A 25008-nucleotide genomic window follows, 5' to 3' on the forward strand; every position below is an offset into this window, starting at 1 on the left:
GATATTCAAGATTTCTTCAAAAAGGTTGTTCTTATTATTACTTTGACTGCGGATGTTTCCTATTCCCATGCTCATACCTTCACTTAAGATTAACACAAATTTATTTTGTAAAATGTAATCAAATGCTATTATACTCACGAAATTGCCTCTTCTCTGTTTTCTCCCCAGGAAAAGCAGTGACCGAACTGAGAATCAGCAAATTCATGAAGTCCCCCTGCAGCAGCAACACTGAAATATCCCCAAACATTCTTATTACTGCGGAAATTTAGTTCCTGAACTGTTCCTGAGCTGGGCTTAAAACCCTGTTACAGAATAAAGAAGGAGAGACCACATTATGTTTTGAAGGAAGAAAACATTTATATATTCACTGTTTAAGTTCTGTGTTAATCACACACAGAAGCAGAAAAGACACAAAAATTATAATGTCCAAGACCCAGTGCAACAGACCCACTGAAGACTCTATAGTGACTTAAGTGGGATTAAATGACCAATGAAGCAATGATCATTTACTTATCTGCTCTGAGAAACCTCTGTAGTTCCCTCTCCAGAGAAAGTCCCAAGATATTTCAGAAGTATATGCTCAGATACTATCTTAACATTAAGGTTTATTAAAAGGAGGTATAAACCTTTTAAGTAATGGGTTACCTCATCTGGATTTTCACTAGTGATCCGAGCAGCAATAACATGGCCCCTTGGGCAAGGGACATGTGCAGAATCTTCAAAATCAATGGGAGAATCGCCCCAGGGAGATACCCCGTACATCATACGGATATCCTTGATTCTATATAGAGGAATCCCCATGGCAATCTGAAAGGTAATAAAACACACATCATTAATTTTCCACAGTTACTTCCCTTAAAGTGTGGAGGCTATCCGATAACCTAAAAAATGTTTTTGGAGCCGCTCCCTAAAACATTCTATTTTAATAACCTATATTCTACAATCATCAACTAAGTTGCTTGAAATACAACATATCACTACAGATAAGTAGTTAGAATATTCTCCACTCCTAAAGAAGTCCCCATGTTCCTAATGCAACAGACACGAGTTGCCCTCTGTTGTCATTTCTCCATCATGTAGTGAGAATGAAAATATCCAAGGGAGGAGTAAACATTAATAGCTATCCCAAACCAGACAGCTAGAAAATCTTAATTGTGTCATAATTATCTCTTCCATCACTGCAAACCACTGGAGGAAGTAAATAAATCTTTAGTCTTTAATAGGAACCCAAAGGTGTTCTCGATGTGGGCAAACAATGTTAGATAAAAACATCAAACCTTATCAATAACTATTACTGCTTTCCGTAATATTTGTTTCCTGGGCTGAGAGAAGACAATAATATTGACAGCAAGCACTTTACAAATTATAAAAATATATGTGTGCTACCACAAGCTTGTCAGGAAAAACTTCAACCACCACTCCCTGATGCAAAATTGTTTCAATAAAGAACACTAGTGAAAAAAAAAAATGAGTAGGGAATAATTATAATACAAAGTTGCGAAGCTTACTATAGCTAAATAATTGAATAAATCATACTGTTATTAACATTTATTTCTAAAATATGACACATTATATCAGATGTATCTGGCTAGAAAAAATAATAACATTCCTATGTCTGTACTACATTAGGAAAACCAAACCACATATGCGTAACCCATACAGCCTGAAAGAGAAATGAACATTAGGTGAGACTCAGACAGGAGGTGTTTTTCTCTTATCAGACACTGGTTAAACCCGTTTTTCAGACCTCTCTGACTTCACTACACTCCACAACCCAGATCAGGGAGACTCACCTGGAGCTGTGCTGCAGGGAGATTGACATCAGCCACCATCTCCGTACAAGGGTGCTCCACCTGTAGCCGAGGATTCAATTCCAGAAAGTAGAAGCTGCCTTCCTGGCTGTACAGGTATTCCACAGTCCCAGCACTCACATAACCCACCATTTTGGCAAGTTTCACCGCACACTCAAAGAAGAGAGATAAGCAAACGTAAGTATCTCAGCTTGTCCAACTGCTGAACCATTACAGCCTCTCACTGACTCAACTATTCAGTGTGTATAAGAGCCATAAAGGCTTTTAGCCACATTAGAGCACATTTCACCCTTTCTGATTATTATACAATATCCCTGGACATGGATGAAAACCTCAATGAAAAATTGGGAGAAAAGAGTGTTTTTCATTTTGCATCACAAGCAATCGCACCCCATTAGACATAAATGCACACAGACAAAAAAACATAGGAACAGACTCTTGTCCAGTTTCCAGCATGTCCAATATGCTCCTCTTCTTCCTAGAAACATAGCTAACTAGCTTGAGACTAGATTTTTTTTTTTTTTTTTTTTTTGAGACAGAGTTTCACTCTGTTACCCAGGCTGGAGTGCAATGGCACAATCTCGCAGCTCACTGCAACCTCTGCCTTCCAGGTTCAAGAGATTCTGAGTGATTCTGCTGCCTCAGCCCACCAAGTAGCTGAGATTACAGGCAGGCGCCACAATGCCCGGCTAATTTCTGTATTTTTAGTAGAGACAAGGTTTCACCATATTGGCCAGCCTAGTCTCAAACTCCCAAACTCTGGTGATCTATATCCCCCTGGGCCTCTCAAAATGCTGGGATTACAGGCATGAGCCACCACACCCGGCCTGGTTAGTGACTAAGTTTTGACAAACAGGGTATCAGCACTGGTAAGTGATATGCATAACTCCTAAGTCATTCCTGTGTGTGTGTATGTGTGTGTGTGTGTGTATATACGTACATACATATATATTTTTAGATGGAATCTTGTTTTGTCACCCAGGCTGGACTGCAGTGGCCCAATCTCGGCTCACTATAACCTCCACCTCCCAGGTTCAAGTCATTCTCCTGCCTCAACCTCCTGAGTAGCTGGAATCACAGGCATGTGCCACCATGTCAGGCTAATTTTTGTATTTTTAGTAGAGATGGTTTTTCATCTTGTTGGCCAAGTTTGTCTTGAACTCCTGACCTCAGGTGATCTGCCCACCTCAGCCTCCTAAACTTCTGGGATTATAGGCGTGAGCCACAGTGCCCAGCTCTAAGTCATATTTTGAAAAGGACATGTCTCATTCTCCATTCCTGGCTTTTCCCTTCTTAGTCACTGGAACATGGTCATGATAGTATAAGCCAGTTTCAATCATGCAGATGAGAACATACTAAGAACAGCAAAAAAAAAAAAAAAAAAAAGAAAGATGCAAAGTACCTGAATCGCAAGATGCCCTCATGGAATAAATAACTTCCACCAGCCCTGAAAAGCTCACCTCAGACTAGGATGGGAGAAAAATAAACTTCCATTTTTGGGGGGTCCACTGTGTTTTTTGGACCTTTTTGTTATAGCAGTTCCTAATTGATAAAGGAATTAAGTGCAGGTAGAATGTTGCCGTTTTAAAAAATTAAAATATAAGATGCTAGCTTAGCAAAAGAGTAGTAGGTAGCAGAGAAACAGATACTGCAGGCTGGAAAGGTGATAAGTTCCTTGTTGGCATAATATGAGTTTTGGTAAACTGTTTCCTACAGTAACTTGAAATACTGACCATACACCAACTAAACCTTAAGAAAGATGGTCTGAGAGGGTCAGAGTGTCAAAAAAGCCAACTTCTTTTGTATCCACCAAAACAGCAAATGAGATTATCATCCTGAAGCAACTCAGTGTCAAAGATTAGATTAAGTGGGCTGCTTTAGTTTCAGCTGGCCCCAAGATAGCCAATATTAAATCAAGGCAAGAGAGACAGGCTAAGCACAGAAGCCAGTAAATAATAGAAGAAAAGTTTCTATATCTAGAAGAAATCTTTGAGTATGGTTAATCCAACCCAAAGCTGATTGCAAACAAATAGTCCAGAAGCTTAGTAAGTATTTGAAGGAATTGTATTTCTAAACAAACCACAAACCTGGCCTTCAAAAGCCTGCAATTGATGATTGGGATAATATTTGTGCCCTCAATCCTACACAAAAAGGAAGTGGGTTATGAAAGTTCTGCCAAAGAAGGCATAGTCTCCAAAGCCCAACTCACAGAGAAAACTGAACAGGGAAGAACTTCCCAGAGAACAATATCAGGTATCTTGAAGGACAATGAACAAGAGATTTACTCACTTATCATACTGCTTTGGAGTGTGCAGTAGCAGAACCAGGGACAGCCAGAAGGTCTAACTGAGGTAGTATTTTACTATTCAGCAGAGAATCATAATAATTCCTACCCAGAAAGGAGGATTTGATAACTGCTATGAACCAATGATCGCTATGTATTTTTCATTTTTCCAAATGGGAGTTATCCTGTTCTCATCATTGTATATTGGGTTTATGGTAAGGGCAGGGGAGGAATGACAAGGTATAAATAACTTGTATTTTGGGTTGCTGGCCCATGAAAAGTCACATACATATCTAATGGAGAGAAATGTACATCATATAGAGATCCGAAATCACCTCCAGGAATAACCCATCCTGTTACTGGTTACAAGGAAGACTTCAGGCTGTCTTCCTCGGGGAAGGCTAAGTGTGCTCTAAGAGTAGGAAAAAGGATGTGAAAGGATAATGCTCTCAGAGGAGCAGACTGAGGCACAGATTATGAAATGTCCTCCAGTGACTTTTCTCTACTTCATCATTTTAGGAATAAAATAGAAATTTTTGCTGAGCACATGGTCACCTAGTTAGTGACCACAATACCTAGCATCTTTTGTGCTAGGTATAATTGTGTAACTGAATTTTGTCCAACGGAATGTGAGAAGTGATGTATGTGACTTCCAGATCATGCTTCCATATGCTTGCCCTCCACGTCCATCTCTTCCTCCCAGAGGCCACAATGTGAATATAATCTTGCGTGAGTTAGCTCAGTCACGAAGATGACAATGTCCGAGAGCAAAGTTTGGGAACCTTTTTTGGTAAAGAGCCAGATTGGGCAATATAGCCTGTCACAACTATTCAATTCTACCTTGTAGCGATAAAGCAGCCATAAATAATACATAAATAAATAAGCATCATTGTGCTCTAATAAAATTTTATTTACAAAAACAGGCAACAGGTGAGCAAAAAACCTGTTTCTGGTACCAGCTCATCTCTGAAACTTATGCCTTGTTTAAGCCACTGTATTTTCCTTATTTATTTGTTTTGAGATAGTGTCTTGCTCTGTCACCCTGGTTGGAGTGCAGTGGCACGATCAAGGCTCACTGAAGCTTTGACCTCCCAGGCTCAAGTGATCCTCCCACCTCAGCCTCCCAAGCAGATGAGACTACAGATGTGTGCCAAAACACTCAGCTAATTTTTGTATTTTTAGTAGAGATGGGGCTTCACCATATTGCCCAGGCTGGTCTCAAATTCGAGGCTCAAGTGATCTGTCCCCCTTAGCCTCCTAAAGTGCTGGTTACAGGCAAGAGCCACCATACCCAGCCGAGCCACCGTATTTTGAAGGCATCTTTATTACAACAGTTCAAGAGTACATCCTAATATATACACAACATTGGAAACAGACTTCTAACACACATTACATATATTTTCAAGAATATATTTTGATGAAAAGACAGGGTCTGGACTCCAGAAAAGACTACGTTCAGGTCTTTAAACTACAGTTATTCCCAAGGCATCCTTCATGACTTTGAGAAACTATTTTCTATACAAAAAGAATGCAGCACAGTTTACAATAGCAAAGACCTGGAACCAACCCAAATGCCCATCAATGATAGACTGGACAGGGAAAATGTGGCACATATACACCATGGAAAATTATGCAGCCATCAAAAATGATGAGTTCGCATCCTTTGTAGGGACATGGATGAATCTGGAAACCATCATTCTCAGCAAACTGACACAAGAACACAAAATCAAATACCACATGTTCTCACTCATAGTCGGGTGTTGAACAATGAGAACACATGGACACAGGGAGGGGAGCACTATACACTGGGGTCTGTTGGGGGGAAATAGGGGAGGGACAGCAGGGAGTGGGGAGTTGGGGAGAGATAGCATGGGGAGAAATGCCACATATAGGTGAAGGGGAGGAAGGCAGCAAATCACACTGCCACGTATGCACCTATGCAACAATCTTGCATGTTCTTCACATGTACCCCAAAACCTAAAATGCAATAAAAAAAATAATAAAATAAAAAGAATGTATGAACTCAAGATATTTAGAGGATTTCCAAAAAAGATAATAGACTTGATTAAATTCAACTTAAGACTTGATGATAATCGGCCCAGTAAATGAAACTACCTGATTATGAGCTTCTTAAAAAATCAGTCATGGCCGGGCCCAGTGGCTCATGCCTATAATCCCAGCATTTTGGGAGGCTGAGGCAGGCAGATCATCACGAGGTCAAGAGATTGAGATCAACCTGGCCAACATGGTGAAACCCCATCTCTACTAAAAATACAAAAATTAGCTGAGTGTGGTGGCACGCACCTGTAGTCCCAGCTATTTGAGAGGCTGAGGCAGAATTGCTTGACACCGGGAGACAGAGGTTGCAGTGAGCCAAGATCATGCTACTGTACTCTAGACTGGTGACAGAGCAAGAGTCTGTCTCAAAAAAAAAAAAAAATTAATCACAAGATTAAAAATTTCAAAGCATTTCTCTTCTTTATCCCTACTCAAAATGTTACACTGACTTTTGTTAGAAAGTGTTAACTACTTTTAGAGCTTGAATGTTCCTTGACAATCTCTCAGTGGGAGAACAGTAAATGTTTTTTCTCTAAGAAAAGGATATAATTTTATTAATTATTCAGAATTGTTGCTTAAAATCCCATTATTCTCAGATTGGTACATGAACTGAATGAAAAATGTTCTGTGTAAGAAAACATAAATTATAAGCCTTTTAATATATGTACCTGTTCCATGTGTTCAAATACTGCTGGAGTAGCAATAGCAGCAGGTGCCTCTTCAATAATCTTCTGATGTCTGCGTTGTACAGAGCAATCACGACCAAACAAAGAGATAGCATTGCCATATTGGTCCGCTAAGATCTGCACCTCCAGATGACGGGATTGTTTGGCTAACCTCATCACAAATATAGGAGATCCAGGAACTTCAGCCTGAACCTGTATTAGAAAAGGGGAAGAAAAAAACCCAATTCTTATATTTTAAACATTCTATTTATCTTGATAAGCTACTTTGATTTCAACAAGCAGAGGTCCAGAAGTGTTAGGGACCATGTTAATCAGTAGAATACAAAAGTGAATAAAATACAGTCCATCCTGTCATCTTTAATATCATTAAGATGCTGCATTCTTACATAATCAATATTAATGATGAATGTGAAAACATACGAACATCTGGTGCATCTCAAAGGTAAACAACTAAATATTTAAAAACATAGACACATACACAAATCCAACAGGGCAAACTACTGCCATCCTGTATTCTGTACAAACAAATGTACAACTTGTTTCAGACAAGATACTTTGCTGGTTCACATTATATCATATATGGTATTGTTGCAGCCAAAGGACTTTCATCTTTAGTTTTGAAGAACATTGCCACTGGGGACAGAATTCTAAAATGGCAACTATTTTTTTTCTCAGCCCTTTAAAAAGAATCCCAATAATTTTTGGCTTTCACTGTTTCTACTGAGATACTGAGATGTCAACTATCAATCTTATTGCCACTGTTTTGAAAGTAATCTTTTTTCATCAACTGCTTTAAGATTTTCTCTCTTTTGTAGGGGGTAGAGTGGTAGATTTACTTTGATAAGTGTAGATGTGGTTCTCTGTATTTGTCCTGCTTAAGGCTCACAGTGCTTTTTGAAACTTCCTTGGATCTTTTATCTGTTCAAAGAAATCCTTAGCCTTTCTCTCTTCAAATATTGCTTCTGCTTCATCATTTCCTCAAATATTGCTTCTGCTCCATTCTCTTTCTCTTCTCTGAGACTTAAAGTACATGATGTTAGACCATTTCACTGTACCCCACGTCTTTTATGCTGTTTTGCCATGTAGCAAATCATCTCAAAACTCAGTGGCTTGCTTAGAACATCAACCTTTTATGACGCTGTCTTCATCTGGGCAGTTCTTCTTCCAGTCTTGCACTTATATACATATCATCTGGTGGCTTGAGTAGGGTGGAACATTCTTACTCAAATGTCTGGTGATTTATGCTGACTGCTGGCTGGTAGGTCTAGGGAGCCTCAACAGAAATTGTTCATCTTCACTGCATATGGCTCCATTGCATATGGCTTCTCATCCTCCAGTAGGCTAGACCAGGCTTCTTCAGTGCTATGTTCCAAGAGGGTGAACACAGAAGCTGTATGGCCTCTTGAGGTCTAGGCTCTAGAATTTACACATCACTTTGGCCACGTTCTAATGGTCAAAGCAAGCCACAAAAGCCAGCTAAGATTCAAGGGGTGGGGAAATAGATGCCACTGCTGGAAGGGAGGAACAGCAAAGTCACATTGCAAAGGGTGTACATACAGGAATTACATACAGGAATGGGAGGAGTTATTGGGGCCATCTCTTGCAAACAACTTACTATGGTCTACCCTATGGCCACAATAATTCACATACCTCCCACATGCAAAATAGACTCACCCCCTCCCAAGACCCCCAAAGTCTCATCCAATCATGGCATTGGGCTTGATGTCCATTTTCTCATGAGTCATGTCCAGAAGAAAATGAGGTTCTTGCGTGCAGCTCCTCAGGTACAGTTTCTCTTGATCCAAAGACCTGGGAACTAAAAAGACAAGTTATCTGCCCCAACACTCCCAATATTTAATGATGATATTGGGAGAGAATAACTGCAAATGAGATTCCTGTTCAAAGAGGAGGAAATAGGAGAAACATAGTAGTCACTGGTCCATTGCAATTCTGAAATCTGGACAGATACATGTTGTCAGATTCCCTTACTCCAGGGTCAGGAAATGCTTTTTGCTTTGTTTTGTTTTTTAGGGTCTAGTTTGGTTTCCTGGGAATGGGTCCTTAATCCATCACATCCCCTGCTCTTAGCTCTGCCCTCTGGGCTCCTGACTCCACTCTCTGAGAAATCTCTTTTTATTTGAAATGACAGCTATTTACAGGTGAATAGCTTTCTGTCTGCTTTCTGCGCATAAAAGTTGAAGGCTCAGAGGTCACTTTTCATTTTGAACTGTTTCTGGTCCTTTCAGTCCCTTGGTGCATTCATCCACACAAGTCTCTTCACAACTTTTTGGGTTTCCTATGAATCATCTCCCAATATGACACCCAAAAAGACACATCCACAACTCATGTCTACATAGACCTCTCTATACTTTGGGCATGTCAGGTTCCTGTGAGACAGTACCCTTAAGATACTTAGGGCCAGGTGTGGGGGCTCACACCTATAATCCCAGCACTTTGGGAGGCCAAGGTGGGAGGATCACCTGATGTCAGGAGTTTGAGACCAGCCTGGGCAACATGGTGAAACCTCATCTCTACTAAAACCACAAAAACTAGCCAGGGACTGTGGTGGGCACCTGTAATCCCAGCTACTTGGGAGGCTAAGGCAGGAGAATTGCTTGAACCCAGGAGGTGGAGGTTGCAGTGAGCCGATATCACAGCACTGCACTCTAGCCTGGGCAACAGAGTGAGACTGTGTCTCAAAAAAAAAAAAAAAAACAAAAAAGACTTAGAAGCATCTTTCTAGCTGAAAGAGTAATTTACTAGCTAATAATTTAACTATTTCTGAGGCCTTAAAGTCACAGGCACTCTTGACTTGATCTTTACTCTGAGGCATTTTTTACTTTGCAAATCTTTTGGCAGCTGGCGAGACTGGGAATGAGAAACAATTCTATTTTCAACAAGTTCTGGGTCTTGTACATTTCTGTAAATCTTGCTTGCAAGCAAAATATCTTCTTTAGCTCACCTCTCTTTTATAGTTTCTTGGTATAAGCAACTAGAAGCACTCCACAGACACTTTAAACACTTGTAGAGAGCTTCTTAAGCAGATCCATGACTTCATTAAATATATTCTTTATCTTCCAAGATACTTCAGATAACATTCTCTGCCAATTGTTCCATTATTACATGGATCTTTTTTCCAGACTCCAAAAACAATTACTACACTGCTTTCCCAGCCTCCCTTAATAGTTCATCATTCCTCCAGTTCATGAACGTCCTCCTCACCAATTTTCCAGCCTACACCTATGAGCCAGTTTTAAAGTCAATGTCATGTGTTTTACTTTTTTGTTATGACAATAGCATACCTTTAGGTATCAATTTCTGTGTCAATTATCCATTAATACCTAACAAACTACCAAAATCTTAGTGACTTGGTATAGCAACCATTGTATTTGCTCATGAGTGTGTGGATCAGCATTCTGAACTGGGCACAAGCGGCAGTTCTGATCTTGCCTGGAGTAACTCATGCAGCTACAGTCATCTGGCAGCTCAACTGGAGTTAGATGGTCAAATATGGTCTAATTTACATGTCTCAAATGTGGTCCTGCTGATTGTCAGCTAGTAGGATTAGGAGGCCTTAGCTGGGACAACTCATCTCTGCTCATGTGACCTCTCTTTCTCCAGTAGGCCAGAATGGGCTCTTCATATGGTAGTCTGAGGGCTCGCTCCAAGACTGCAAGGGCAACAACTACAAAACCATCTGAAGTTTAGGCTTCAGAAGTCATACATTCTATTGGCAAAAACAAGTCAAAAGGCCAGCTGAAATTCAAGGGTTGGGGAACAAAAAGACTCTACTTCTTGAAAGGAGGAGCTGCAAAATAATGGTGCACAGTGTAGATACAAAGAAACAGGAAGAGTTATCATGGTCATCTTGCAAATAATCCCGCACATTGCTGTTTTTCATCCTTTTATCTCTCTTTATGCTTCAATCTGAATTTCCTTCTGATCTACTTACCAGTTATTAATTCTCTTATCTTTTTCCATGTTTGTTTGTTTTGTAACCCAGGCTGGAGTACAGTGGCAAGACCACAGCTCACTGCAGCCTCAAACTCCTGGGCTCAAGGGATTCTCCTATCTCAGCCTCCAGTGCCAGTTACTAATTCTCTTCAACCACATCTAATACGCTATAATATTAAACTCCTATATTATATTGACTTTTTTTTGAGACAGGGTCTTACTTTGTCACTCAGACTGAAGTACAGTGGCACAATAATTTTATATGCCTTTTTTTTTTTTTTGAGACAGAGTTTCGCTCTTGTTGCCCAGTCTGGAGTGCAATGATGCAATCTCAGCTCACTGCAACTTCTGCCTCCCGAGTTCAAGCAATTCTCCTGCCTCAGCCTCCCAAGTAGCTGGGATTACAGGCATGCACCACCACACCCAGCTAATTTTGTATTTTTAGTAGAGACGGGGTTTCTCCATGTTAGTCAGGCTGGTCTTGAACTCCTGACCTCAGATGATCCACTCGTCTCGGCCTCCCAAAGTGCTGGGATTACAGGCATGAGCCATCATGCCTGCCCTATAGCCTATTTTAAATTGAGTGGTTGGTATGCTGCAAGAAAAATTAATAGAAATAATTTTAAGTTCTGGATGTTATCTTTCTCTGGAAAGGATTTACATTTGCTTCCTGCAGGTGTCCAGAAGCATTAGCAATCCTAAAACATCTTGCTTAAATCAGAGTTTGAATGTTTTGAAGCCAAGACATAGTCCCTGTGAGGGCTAATCTATTTCCAGTTCACCCTTTCTCCCATGATGTAGTCAGTTCTTAAGTATCCCAACCTAAAATGTGGGAGGTTTTCCAGGGCACCCTTCTTCAGGAAGCCCTCTTAGTCTTTTAAGACTGTTGAAAATTAATCAGCCTTTCAGGTGCTTCTTCTTGAATAGAAGATATATCTAGGGGAAAAGTAGCCTGATATGTCAGGCTCTCGTCTCTGGGTTTCCATTTTCTCCTATATGTTAGCCCCAGAATTCCTCATTGACTTGAATGGTCTCTAATGCCTTCAAACATATATGTATATATGTGTATATACACACACGCGCACACACACACACACACACATTTTTTTTTTATTTTTAAAAGAAATCTGGTTCAGCTTTTCTAGTTTGTTCCCAATGGGAGGATTGGTTTATTCACCCAACCAGTATTTAAACTTAAGGACTTTCACAGAAAACCGCCCCTTAGTGTTTTAGAGTTTTCCACTGTTCAATTCCATAGCAATGAGTAGTTTTGAAATGTCTGTAAGAATTAACATTAATTAACATGCCTTTTTTTTCCTTTTTGCTTCTAACAGCAAAAGCCTTTTCACTAGACTGTCTGAGTTACTGATCTACTCATGAAAATAGAATTCAATGAAAAAATAAACAAAAAAAAACAAAAACCAAGGTAATATTCAGTTTCTGACATTTAAAAGAGAATAATGTAGCAAAACAATACCTTATTTAATTATTTATTTATTTTAATTTTTTTTTTTTGTAGAGACAGAGTCTCACTTTGTTTTCCAGGCTGATCTAAAATTCCTGACTTCAAGTAATCCTCCCGCCTTAGACTCCCAAAGTGCTAGGATTATAGGCATGAGCCACCAAGCCCGGCCAAGACAACACCTTTATCACTTCCTTTATCTAGTATAGACGCTCTTTGACTTACAATAAGGTTATGTCCCAATAAACCCAACGTAAGTTGAAAATGTTGTAAGTCAAAATTGCATTTAATATACCTAACCTAATGAACAACATAGCCTCGTCTAGCCTAACTTAAATGTGCTTAAAACACATCGGCCTAAGTTGGAAAAATCATCTAACACAAAGCCTGTATTATAATAAAGTGCTGACTATCTCATGCAGTTTACTGAATATTGCACTGAAAGTGAAAAACAATAGCTGTATGGGTACTCAAAGTAAGATTTATACTGAATGCATTATCACTTGCACACCACTGTAAAGTTGAAAATTTGTAAGTTGAAATTTTAAGTTGGGGACCATCTGTATAACAAATCATGGAAGACCCAGCTCATAAGTTTTTCTTTTTTACTCCTTACAGTGAAGCAAGGAGTTTACAGCTAAATGTCTTAAGAAAAAAAAAGAAGTCAAATAAAAGGTGGCATGGCACACTAGTAAAAGAAGTGCAAAGTAGATGATGATGAGAAAGCTGAAAAAAAGGGAAGCCAGGAGCATGAAAAAGGCAGACTTCTGTTCCAATTTTCCATTTTTTGACATGTCGTTTACTATGTATTGGTAGGAGAAAAAAAGGAGTGAGTTAAGTATGTGAGGGTAACTCTGACGATGAAACAAAAAGAGAGCCCTGTCTCCCTTTTCTCTCTCTAAGATTCTAAAAAGACATCACTTCTTTGGCCTTCTCTACAACCAATGTATAGTATGGCCACATCAACTTGGCTGCAAAGCAGAGAGATCCTACACTGAGCTTTCCTGAGTCACTCTCAGTTCTTATATACTGTGGGTCTGCCAGAGGATTCCTGTGCCAGGGTGTGGTGGCCATGCAGCACAGGCTAGAGTATAGACTGCTGGGACAGCAGGCTAGATGGGACATATGACAGAAACTCAGAGGTCTCTAGGCAATGTGAACTAAAGTAGAAAAAAGTCAGTCAGAAAGCCTGGGCCTGGCCAAACCAAGAGCAACCATATCAGTATCATACCACCATACCCCACATTATCTACAAAGTCAGCAGTACAGGGGCACAAAAATACAGAAGGTATTGATTTTTCTTTGCCATTATGAGATCCTATAAGCCACATGCACCACATAAGGGAGAGTTATCTGAGAAATTGAGCACGTTTATGTAAGACAGAATAACTCTGTTTGAATTACCTGATTAAATAAAACTTAAAATTGAGTTGGACATTTCATTAACCTTTTTCCTCTGCTAATATGCAGGTAGAAACTAGAAAGAAAGACAATTAGCAATAGACAAAATTAAAAATTAAATATTTTCTGGACATCCAAATTAAAGTATGAGTTAAATCGTGTATTCTGGTATACATGTTAGTTCAAACAAACAAACAGTTTGTACTCTACCTGTCTGAAGAGGTTAGGGAAGTCATCTGCATTGTTGACTTTTCTAATTCCCTTCCCTCCTCCTCCTTCTGAGGCCTTGATCATTACTGGATATCCAACCTCTTCAGCTGCCTTTAATAAAAAACATAGAAGAAACAGTGTTATTACCAGGGAAGGAGAAAACTGGCATTTTCTCCCTTTAAGTCATTTAGTAAGTCTAAATACAGTAAAATAGAAAGATCTGCAAGATATGCTAGTAGGTGAAAACATAAATAGTAGAACAATATTTGTAGTATTAGGTTGACCCAAAAGAAATTGCCTTTTTCATAGATTTAAAAAAATGACTGAATATAGGCAATTTCATATGGTTCAATCTAAACTAATGTCATATAGGTAAAAAACAAAATTATATATGCATTCATACACCCACATATGTAAGTGCAAAGAAGTACAGTCCAGAGTACCTACTAGCAATGATTTAGAAAATAAAGGTAGGTGTATATAAAACTTTCCTTTTTTACTGTATATATTTCTGCATTATTGGAATTTCTTGCTTATAGTATGCAGGTATCCACATATTACCCATAATTAAAAAAAAAAAAAGACATAAGAAGTTCACTTAAAATAAGCTGATGTGGGGCTGGGCACAGTGGCTCATGCCTGTAATCCCAATACTTTGGGAGGCTGAGGTGGGCAAATCACCTGAGGTCAGGAGATTGAGATCAGCCTGGACAAAATGATGAAACCCCTGTCTCTGTTAAAAATACAAAAAATTAGCCAGGCATGGTGGCACATGCCTGTAACCCCAGGTATTCGGGAGGCTGAGGCACGAGAATTGCTTGAACCCGGGAGGCAGAAGTTGCAATAAGCCAAGATCGGGCCACCGCATTCCAGCTTGGGCAACAAAGTGAGACCCTGTCTCAAAAAATATTAAAACAAAATAAGGCTTGGTGCGGTGGCTCACGCCTGTAATCCCAGCACTTTGGGAGGCCAAGGCAGGCGAATTACCTGAGGTCAGGAGTTCAAGACCAGCCTGGCCAACATGGCGAAACCCCACCTCTACTAAAAATACAAAAATTAGTCGGGCATGGTGGCACATGCCTATAATCCCAGCTACTCCAGAAGCTGAGGCAGCAGAATGGCTTGAACCTGGGAGGCAGAGGTTGCAATGAGCTGAGATTGCAACATTGCAATTCCAGCCTGGGTGACAGAGCAAGACTCCCTCTCAAAACTAACTAACTAAATAAATAAACAAAATAGCCAAGTCATTCCTTTGCCAAAATATTCCAGTCTTTTAAGGTTTTGCTACATTATAAGAATATCTTTAAAAATGTATCAGCAGGCCTGGCACGGTGCCTCAGTGTAATCCTAGCACTCTGGGAGGTCAAGGTGGGTGGATCACTCAGGAGTTCGACACCAGCCAGGCAAACTTGGTGAAACTCTGTCTCTACTAAAAATACAAAAATTAGCTAGGCATGGTGATGGGCACCTATAATCCCAGCTACTCGGGAGGCTGGGGCAGGAGAATCACTTGAACCTGGAAAGTGGAGGTTGCAGTGAGCCAAGATGGAACCACTGCACTCCAGCCTGGGCAACAAACAAAGTGAGACTCCAACTCAAAAAAAAGTATCACTCAGAAAAATGAAGATTTCAATTTTTAACCTATATCAGTCGATTAGGAATGAAAATCTTTCACTCGCAGTCTCACCTCTTCTAGTGTTTCCTTATCTCTACTCTTTTCTATGATCATATAAACATCATTAGTATGATGAACTCAATTGCTGAGTGACAGATGATCAAAGAGATAGTACAAGTGTGAAGAAAGACTTAAAAAAAAAGAGTATCCTACAGGAGGTCAGTAAGAAGGTAGGCCTTTTAAAAATATATGAAAGCAGGCTGGGCATGTCGGCTCATGCCTGTAATCCCAGCACTTTGGGAGGCCAAGGTGGGCAGATCACGAGGTCAAGAGAACGAGACCATCCTGGCCAACATGGTGAAACCCCATCTCTACTAAAAATACAAAAATCATCTGGGCATGGTGATATGTACCTGTAGTCTCAGCTACTCAGGAGGCTAAGGCAGGAGAATTAGTTGAACTCAGAAGGCAGAGGTTGCAGTGAGCTGAAGATCACGCCACTGCACTCCAGCCTAGCGACAGAGTGAGACTCTGTCTCAAAAAATAATAATAATTATATACACGTATATGAAAGCTTTAGTCACAGGTCACCCATTAAAAATATTTTGGAAGAATTTTAACACTTTAATATAATATTAAGTAAGGAACAGAGAGGTGGAAGAACAAAAAATACTAAGTAGAAAAAAGTATTATGATTACCAAATAATACATGTAGTAAGACCCAAAATTTATAATTATCATACTTATAAGAATCTATTAATATTAATAAAGATTTTTATACAATATAAATCTATGAGTTTGAAAAAGGATAAAAAAATATGAATCTGTTAATAAGTATTATCTTTGGATGGTGTGTTTACATATGGCTTTATCACCATCTTTGGCTTTTCAAATTTTCTACCAGAAAATTCTGTTTATAACCAGAAAAAAAAAAAGGATATTAGTCGATAAGCAAAATAGCTAGAATAGTTCCTTAAGCTTCTACTCTTTTGCAAATTATAGCAAACAAAATTAAGCATTTGCAATTCAATTAGAAATATTAATTCTTATTAAGGAGATTACAGGATGTTTAACTTAAAATGCAAACAATATAGCAAAATTATTTGAACATTCAGCATCCCTCTTGAATTTATACCACACAAGTCGAACTCAAGCAGTGTATTTTTCTACAATAGCCTCTTTCATTATTTTATACCTGGAGGCATAACAAACACTTTAAACTATTTATAAAAGTGAAAGGGGAACAAATTGGAGGGAACTATAAGGAAAGAAAAGGTAATGTTGGGGAAAGGATCTCCTTTTGCCTAGGTTCACGTTTCTATATGGCTGGACAATAATTAAGACTAACCCTTTCAGTCTTTCTCAGCTCACTCCCTTACTCCTCCCAAAGGGAAAAATAATAAATTATGTGATTGGTCAATTTGGAAGGAGGGACTGAACATGCATAGCTCAGCCTCTTCCCCTGTAGGATCAGCCCACTGCACAAAACATATGCTCTTTGTCAGCTCTCAGCCATACACTAAGCTGAATTAAGCTCTCTCTCTGTAGAGGGAAGTCTGTGGTCATTCAGCACTGCCAGTAACCAGTAGGTGAGTGAGCCTGCTTAACTCTGGTGTTCAGTTTACAAATCTGATTGTTGCTACACACTTAAGCCATTTTCACCAACATCTCTGCTCGTAGTAAAGCTGACTGATCTCTACCTCCTGGCTTCCTGGTTCTGAATTCAAGCAGTGGACAAAGTGTGATTGCTTGTTGTCCCCGCCCTCCCACACTAACAGAGGGAGGGAGAATCAGCACCTCCTCAAAACTCTGACTTAATCACCTAAGAAATGTTCTGTTCAGATGAGCAGCCTGCTTCAAAATTAATTTAGATTGTTTACATTTAAAATCACTTCCTCAATCTATACTTTTTAAAACGCAAAAGACGTATGCAATCTAAAGAGAAACCAGAGTATTCTATACTTTTAAACAACACCTCCCGATCTTACATCCCTAACACCACTTTGGGTATATATCATGAGCCAGGCTCCCAATCTCCACATTTGTGACTATAATTGGTCAGTTGAAAGGTATGACTCCCTGGAGTTAGTAACCTACCTGTAGCCCATCATCCACATCTTTCACATAACCTTTTTCATATAGCTCCTGGGGAACATTTAAGATACGTTTTGAAAAATCATTTTCGTGCCAATCCACACGAAGACCTGCAATAGACAACAGCAACTTAGGGCAGCTACAAGAGCTTCTGCTCTTGTCAATTTTCTGCTCTGCTATCATATTTATCCAAATCTGAGAGTGGATGAGAGAAAGAAAGATGCCATAAAACCCTGATCAGTTCTTGGGGTTAGCAGGATTTAGCCATAGCATGACCTGGCAACTTGGTTTCTTATGCTGGCAGAAGCCAGGCGAGCTAACAGGGAGCAATTTATAAAAATGCAAAGACATACAAGACCAAAACAAACAAACAAAAAAGAGCATGGCATACTTCTCACAGCAACTCAGCAGGCAAAATACCTTCAAACTGTGTGTTCAGGCCTGCTCCAGGGCCAAGAGGTTTGGGAAATAATTCAATCTTTATGAGCCCTTGGAAATAGAAATGGCGGTTTTATCGGCCTCAGCAGAGTCATGATTCCATGCTCTCTGAATGTCCCTGTACTCAGCCACAAGGGGAACACTATAGCCTCTCCATTCAAACAAGAACAAATTCAACCTTTTATTTTAAACTATTTGACCCAGCAGATCTGGAGAGGATATTGCAATCTCCCTGGAGAGCCAGAGTAACAAGGGTTCAAATCTGTTCAGCCTCAAGACAATGGTCATTCCCATTTAAAAGAGGTTTTAGTGTATGTCTGCTCCCAGAGCTTGAGTACTGGGGGAAAAAAAAAAGTTCATATTGTTATCAGCTATAATAACTCACACGGAACTCTTTAAGTGAATGGTTGAGAATAAATCATTTTTTGAAAATTCTTGCCCCTCTGGCATGCCTGGAAGAAAAGTGAATTACTAGCCTCATTTTCTGCATCAAGGGCAACTGAGGTTGAATGGTTTTAAACAGTCAAAGTAAATCATCAACAGATTGTGGGTTGATATCAAGAAAACATTGGCAAGTAAACATTTGAGTAAGTGGGTTTTAGGTTATTCCTAGTGATCCAGGCTACTTCCACGCAGGTCCGAAGACCTAATTCCACCTGTGAAGCCTACCGCTGAGGAAGATTCTAGCCTACCCAGAACACATCTAAACCAACAAAACCACGTATGTGTTTTCCCAGAGTTTCTCCAAGTTAACTCACAAGATCACTCCAGATCACAATTTAGCATCTGTGTCCCTTGAACTAAATTTATATTCCTAAGATAAAAGAATCACAGGTGTATTAATTAAGCCAGGAGAGACAAGGTACCATTACTCAACCAGCATTCCATTTCTTGTCAAGTATCCCAATACTTTTTCAAAAAAGTTAAGTCCCAAATATTCTATTGAGCTATTCTGTACTTCAAGATACAAACAAGAATCCAATTCTTACCACTGCCACTCCAGGGAAGAGTTGGGATACCTGCAGTTTGAGCCACTATAGAAGATGCAATCTTATCCCCTAAAGCCCACATGGCCTGGCTTGGAGGACCTAAAAACAAAACAGGAAAAGAATCCTGACTGTAACACCTTGGACTTATTTCTGGCACATCTAGTTGTCTTGTATTATAGCTATTTACGTATTTGTCTTGTCCTCCCCACAACCCTCATATATCAAGGAGATCGTAAATTGATTATGGGGACTATTAAGTTCTGACTTATCTTTGTACCATCTATAAAACCTAACACAGTAAGCTTTTGATGTGGAGAGCTCAATAAATCTAAATGTATGTTGAATTAAATTCTTGACAAATCTAGCTATAATTTTGTCATTCTTCATGATCCAACTTTACCAGATGAATAAAGTCTTCTTTTTTTTTTTTTTAAGTCAATATCCTGAAATAAGGACTATAAAGGTTTAGGATTCAAGTCTGAAATATTATACCTTCCTTGGTCCTAGGGGAACTCAAAAAGGAGAATCATCTTTAACCAGGTTTACAAAACATACTCTTCATTGTGACACAGAGAAATACTTTGAGCTATATAACCTGTTTTTCTCTCTGCCATAATGACAGCAGAAAGTCAGAAGTCTCTCTCACCAGTAGGAGTATAACCTATACGCTTAAATGCAAAGGTGCTGATTCATATTTAAGGGCACACTGCCAGGGCATCCTGAGTATTCAATTATCTTCTCTATCTAAAAACAGGTTCTTTTCCTGCATGCTTTCTTAAGGTTAGTTGCAAAGTTTTAAAAGGTCGGTGTTTTGGAAACCAAAGCCTTCTCCATATCTCATGAGAAAGGACCCAGGGACAGAAAACAAAATCAAGATGAAGTGAGATAAGCAAGGTATAAGAAATGAAAAAATGCAAGAAATGAAGAGGGCTACTCTGTTAGTAATTGAGAAAAAAAAAGAGAGAAAGAGTCCAGCACATGTTAAACAGAAGAAAATCAGACTATAGAGTCAAATGTGGGTGAAATTGACAAAAAGAAACAGAAAGACAGGAACAGTATGTTAGACAAGCTTACCCATGAAGGCAATGCCATTTTTCAAGAGAAGTTCTGGTAATTTGGGATTCTCAGAAGCATGACCCCAGCCAGCCCACACTGCCTGCAAGGGAATATAATATAATTCATTCTTAAAATTCATATAAAACCCTCACAAACTGCATGACTCCCTATCCAGGCTGGCCCTATTTCATGAGGTACAATAGTTTCACAGCAGCCTAATGCTTAATTCAGTTTCTATGCTTGATTGTTGGCAAACTTTTTACAGAATAACAGTAAGTAGTCCATTGTGGCAAGATATCTGAAAGGGTCAAAACCAAGCTGAAATTGATATTAAGATGCAGTTATTCTTGTTGCTCTTTAGGAAACTCAATTCATAACCTAGGCTATACAGGGCATTTTCTAGAAATACTGGCTATCTTTCACATATTCAATTACTTTGTCCAGTCCATTACATCTTTATTGATTACACTGCCATTTAAGTTTAGAGTTTTTCCTCTTTGGGCTTTAAGGTACCTACCCTAAACTTACTAACACAATGTAACAGGGAAGAAACAGCCTACTTCTTTAATATACCACCATCATTTAGGCTAATATTCCACAAGAAATAGGTAACTTTTACTTACTTGGGATGGCTTGAAGGTGACATACCCAGAATAAATTTTCCAAAACTTGTTTGTATTAGGTTTACTTTCTTTTTAGCCATTCCATTATTTCAATCTTTTCCTTATTTGGTTTACTTATCCCATATACAGACATTTAATAATTTTCAAAAAAGATGCTTTGTAAAAATGTTCTTCTCTGGATATCCCCACGTGCCTAACAATAAAATGGCTGAATTTGGTTTTAAAGGACACACTGGCATCTCTTACTTGTACTGGGATCCTTTTAGCGATATCAAGAATTAACTCCACATTTGCATAGTTGTTGTTGTTTGGTCCTCCAGGCACTGGCACATAGTGATCTGCCATCTTAATGTATTCTGAAAATGCAAGCAAATTAATAGAGAATACATGATTTTTCTTTCCAGAAATTTAATTGCACAGTGAAATTATGCAAAGGTCAGGGACTAGCATAAGTAACCATAGGACAAAGAACATTAATAAGATAATTTCCAGGACCATTTAGTTGGAGGCTCTTAGTTTGTTAAGTTACAGGCACTAATACAAGTTAATCCCGTATTTAGAAGCTCTTATACTAAAACAGCAGGTCTCCAACATTTCACTATGTAATCTTTCTGAGGAATCTTTATGACCTCTGTATTAAGGTTGATGTGTCTGTCAGTTAGTGACCCAACTGCAATTACTCTATTCTGAGAAAAAGTTCTAGTCTTGACATCCTTTGTCTTTAACTGGCACTGGACCTAGAGAAAGCCCTTTTCCTGGTGCAGAGCTTGACAGAATGGAGAAAGACAGGTCAGCCTGAATGGTTTGCAAACTGGTTAAACAAGAAAGGTTAGTTACAGGAGTATCTGGAAAGAGTTTATCTGGAATACTGATGGTAACAGGTATTTGAAAGAAACTTTAGAAAGATAACCACTTTCTCATATATATTTGTTGTACAGTATTCTCTTTCAAATTTGTTACCTAACTTCTCTATCTTCCTATTCTGAAATGACAACTGTAACAGAAGAGCTACCACATGTAGGGACTATAACTAGCACTTTATATATACATTGTCTCATTTAATTCTCTCATCAACCCTACATATGATACGTGACAGAAAATGATGGCTTGGAACAGTTAAGTAACTTGCTCAAAGTCCATTTCCACCATTTATATATTTATTTTAGCTTTCAAATTTCATCTCAAGCATCCACCATTATTTATTAACATTTCTTTTATCTTATTCTTTTTTAAAAATTTAAGTTCCAGGATACATGTGCAGGACATCCAGGTTTGTTACATAGGTAAATATGTGCCATGATGGTTTGCTGCAGGGCTTAATACACATCACCTAGGTATTAAGCCCCGCATGCAATGGCAAAGAACATGAACAGACACTTCTCAAAAGAAGACATTTATGTGGCCCATAAACATATTTTTTAAAAACTCAACATCACTGATCATTAGAGAAATGCAAATCAAAACCATAATGAGATACCATCTCACGCCAGTCAGAATGGCAATTATCTTCTTATCTCTAAAAGATTTTAAGTCCTTTCTAAAAAAAAATTCTACTAAAAAAAATCCACTATAATTTCTTCAAAATTAAAATAGGTTTACTGTTCTCTTTGATTATAGGAGGGAAAGCATGAAAATTATAAAATAATGTTAGATAATACAATAGAATATAACAATACTATTTTTTAAAAGTCAAAATTGGCCGGGCGCAGTGACTCACACCTGTAATCCCAGCACTTTGGGAGGCCAAGGTGGGTAGATCACCTGAGGTCAGGAGTTCAAGACCAGTCTGGCCAACACGGCAAAACCCCGTCTCTACTAAAACTACAAAAATTGGCCAGGCGAGGTAGCTCACACCTGTAATACCAGCTCTTTCGGAGGCTGAGGCAGGCAGATCATGAGGTCAGGAGATCAAGACCAACCTGGCTAACACTGTGAAACCCCGTCTCTACTAAAAACACAAAAAATTAGCCCAGCATGGTGGCACACAACTGTAGTCCCAGCTACTCAGGAGGCTGAGGTGGGAGAATCACTTGAACCCAGGAGGTGGTGGCTGCAGTGAGCCAAGATCGCACCACCGCACTCCAGCCTGGGCAACACAGTGAGACTCTGTCTCAAAAAAATAAAAAAATACACACACACACACACACTAGCTGGACATGGTGGTGGGCACCTGTAATCCCAGCCACTCAGGAGGCTAAGGCATGAGAATCACTTGAACCCAGGAGGCGGAGGTGGCAGTGAGCTGAGATTACGCCACTGCACTCCAGCCTGGCGGACAGAGTGACAAAAATAAATAAATTTTAAAAAGTCAAAATCACCTATTGTCCTACCTCAAAGACAACCAGTTTATTATACTTTAGTGAAGATTAATATATATATACATAATATATGTTTAATATTTTTTATGGATACCTAATATTTCACTAGCCTATAATTCATTAACTACTAACTTACTGATGGAAGTACAGATTATGTATAATTTGAAAAATAATAAAATAATGTGTAGCCCTGTACAACTGTTCAATTATATCCACAAGATATGTTACTACCAATAAAACTATTGGATCAAAAGGTATTCACATTTTCAGACTCTCACTAGCAACATGGGTTCCAAATACTCTCACTTATGTTAGGTATTATCAATCTTTTCAATTTTGCCAGTTGTGTAAGTCAAAAAAAAAAATCTTTAACATTGTTTTAGTTTAGATTTTTTGTTTGTTTGTTTGTTTTTGAGACAGGGTCTCACTCATCTGTCACCTAGGCTGGAATGCAGCAGCATGATCATGGCTCACTGCGACCTTGACCTCCTGGGCTCAGGTGATTCTCTCACCTCAGCCTCCTGAGTAGCTGGGACTATAGGCATGTGCCTCTATGCCCAACTAATTTTTGCATTTTCTGTAGAGACAAAGTTTCACCTGTCCAGGCTGACCTTGAACTCCTGGGCTCAAGTGATCCACCTGCCTTGGCCTCCCAAAGTGCTGAGATTACAGACGTGAGCCACCATGCCTGGCCCTCCATATTTTTTATCACTAAGGTATAATCTCTTAATCTTAAAGTAGAGTATCTTCACAGATAACATGAAGAATAATAAGGTATCAAGGATTTGCATCAAAATAATTGTGTATGGGGGTAAGAATATAGATGAAACTAGCCATGAGTTGATAATTATTGATATTGCATGACAGACAGATGGGAAGGGGTTTATTATAATCTTCTACTTTTACATAGTTAAACACACATACACACAGACACCCATCAAAAAAACATTCATTTAAAATGCAAATCCTTAGATGTCCAACACACACACACACACACACACACACACACACACACACACACGCACACACTCCTCAAAAGACAAAGTCTGTGCTTTTGAGGATGGAAAACAAGGCCCCCCTTGGCAAATACTATATCGCATCTTGTAGCCACCTGTAATTTCTAGAAAACCACTTGTGTCATATCTTTATGCATTTGCATATGGTGTTCTGTCTGGTACATCTTTCTCTCCCCCCAATTGCTTCACTATTACTAATTCTTGGCTAGACATAATCTCTCTCTCTCTCTCTCTCTCTCTCTCTCTCTCTCTCTCTCTCTCTCTCTCTCTCTTTTTACCCCCTTTAATATAGAGTCTCACTTTGTGGCCCAGGCTGGAATGCAGTGGTGTGATCTCAGCTCACCACAACCTCCTCTTCCTGGGTTAAAGCGATTCTCCTACCTCAGCCTCTTGAATAGCTGGATTTACAGGCACCCGTCACCATGCCCGGCTAATTTGTGTATTTTTAGTAGAGACGGGGTTTCATCATATTGGCCAGGCTGGTCTCACACTCCTGACCTCAAGTGATCTGCCCGCTTCAGCCTCCCAGAGTGCTGGGATTACAGGCATGAGCCACCCCACCCAGCCTCAGAAAGCTTTCCCTTAACCCTGCCCCCAGAATTAGATGTCTCACCTCTGTGTCCTCACAGGACCCTGTGCATGTTTCTTTTATAGCACTTACCTCATTGTATTGAAATTATTTGTTTCCTAGAAAAAGATCACATCTTATTAAACTATGAGTCTCTGTGTTAAGTGAATAAATGAATGAATAAATCGGAGTACCAGGTAGAAATGAATAAGAAAAAGAAATCATGCAAGATAATTTGTATTTATTATAGATGATCCATCTTTACAATTATCCAGTTAAATAAACATTAGGATCTTCCTTTTGTAAGTACAAAACCTGTGGCTGAGAAATGTGAAAGTGTGCATCTAAATGATTTCACATAATAACATGATATAGTTTGAATATGTCACGGCCAAATCTCATGTTGAATTGTAATCCCCAATCTC

At 39.1% G+C, this 25008-nt stretch overlaps 1 protein-coding gene across 6 annotated transcripts in view; it reads right to left on the reverse strand.

Moving 5' to 3' along the window:
• Positions 1-25008, reverse strand: part of ACACA (acetyl-CoA carboxylase alpha) — a 309514-nt gene that overhangs the window by 169314 nt on the left and 115192 nt on the right. For all 6 annotated transcript variants that reach the window (XM_012445433.2, XM_012445435.2, XM_012445438.3 and 3 more), the window contains 9 exons: positions 20928-21037; positions 20077-20158; positions 19003-19101; positions 17579-17685; positions 13867-13977; positions 6822-7031; positions 1794-1964; positions 646-807; positions 139-302 (listed from right to left, as the gene is read on the reverse strand). In XM_012445433.2, coding sequence (XP_012300856.1) covers positions 139-302; positions 646-807; positions 1794-1964; positions 6822-7031; positions 13867-13977; positions 17579-17685; positions 19003-19101; positions 20077-20158; positions 20928-21037 — 1216 coding nt within the window. The remainder of the gene's footprint in view (positions 1-138; positions 303-645; positions 808-1793; positions 1965-6821; positions 7032-13866; positions 13978-17578; positions 17686-19002; positions 19102-20076; positions 20159-20927; positions 21038-25008) is intronic.

Source organism: Aotus nancymaae, unplaced genomic scaffold, assembly GCF_030222135.1.
Source record: "Aotus nancymaae isolate 86718 unplaced genomic scaffold, 86718_ANA_hifiasm-v0.15.2.pri h1tg000018l, whole genome shotgun sequence".
Lineage (NCBI taxonomy): Eukaryota > Metazoa > Chordata > Mammalia > Primates > Aotidae > Aotus > Aotus nancymaae.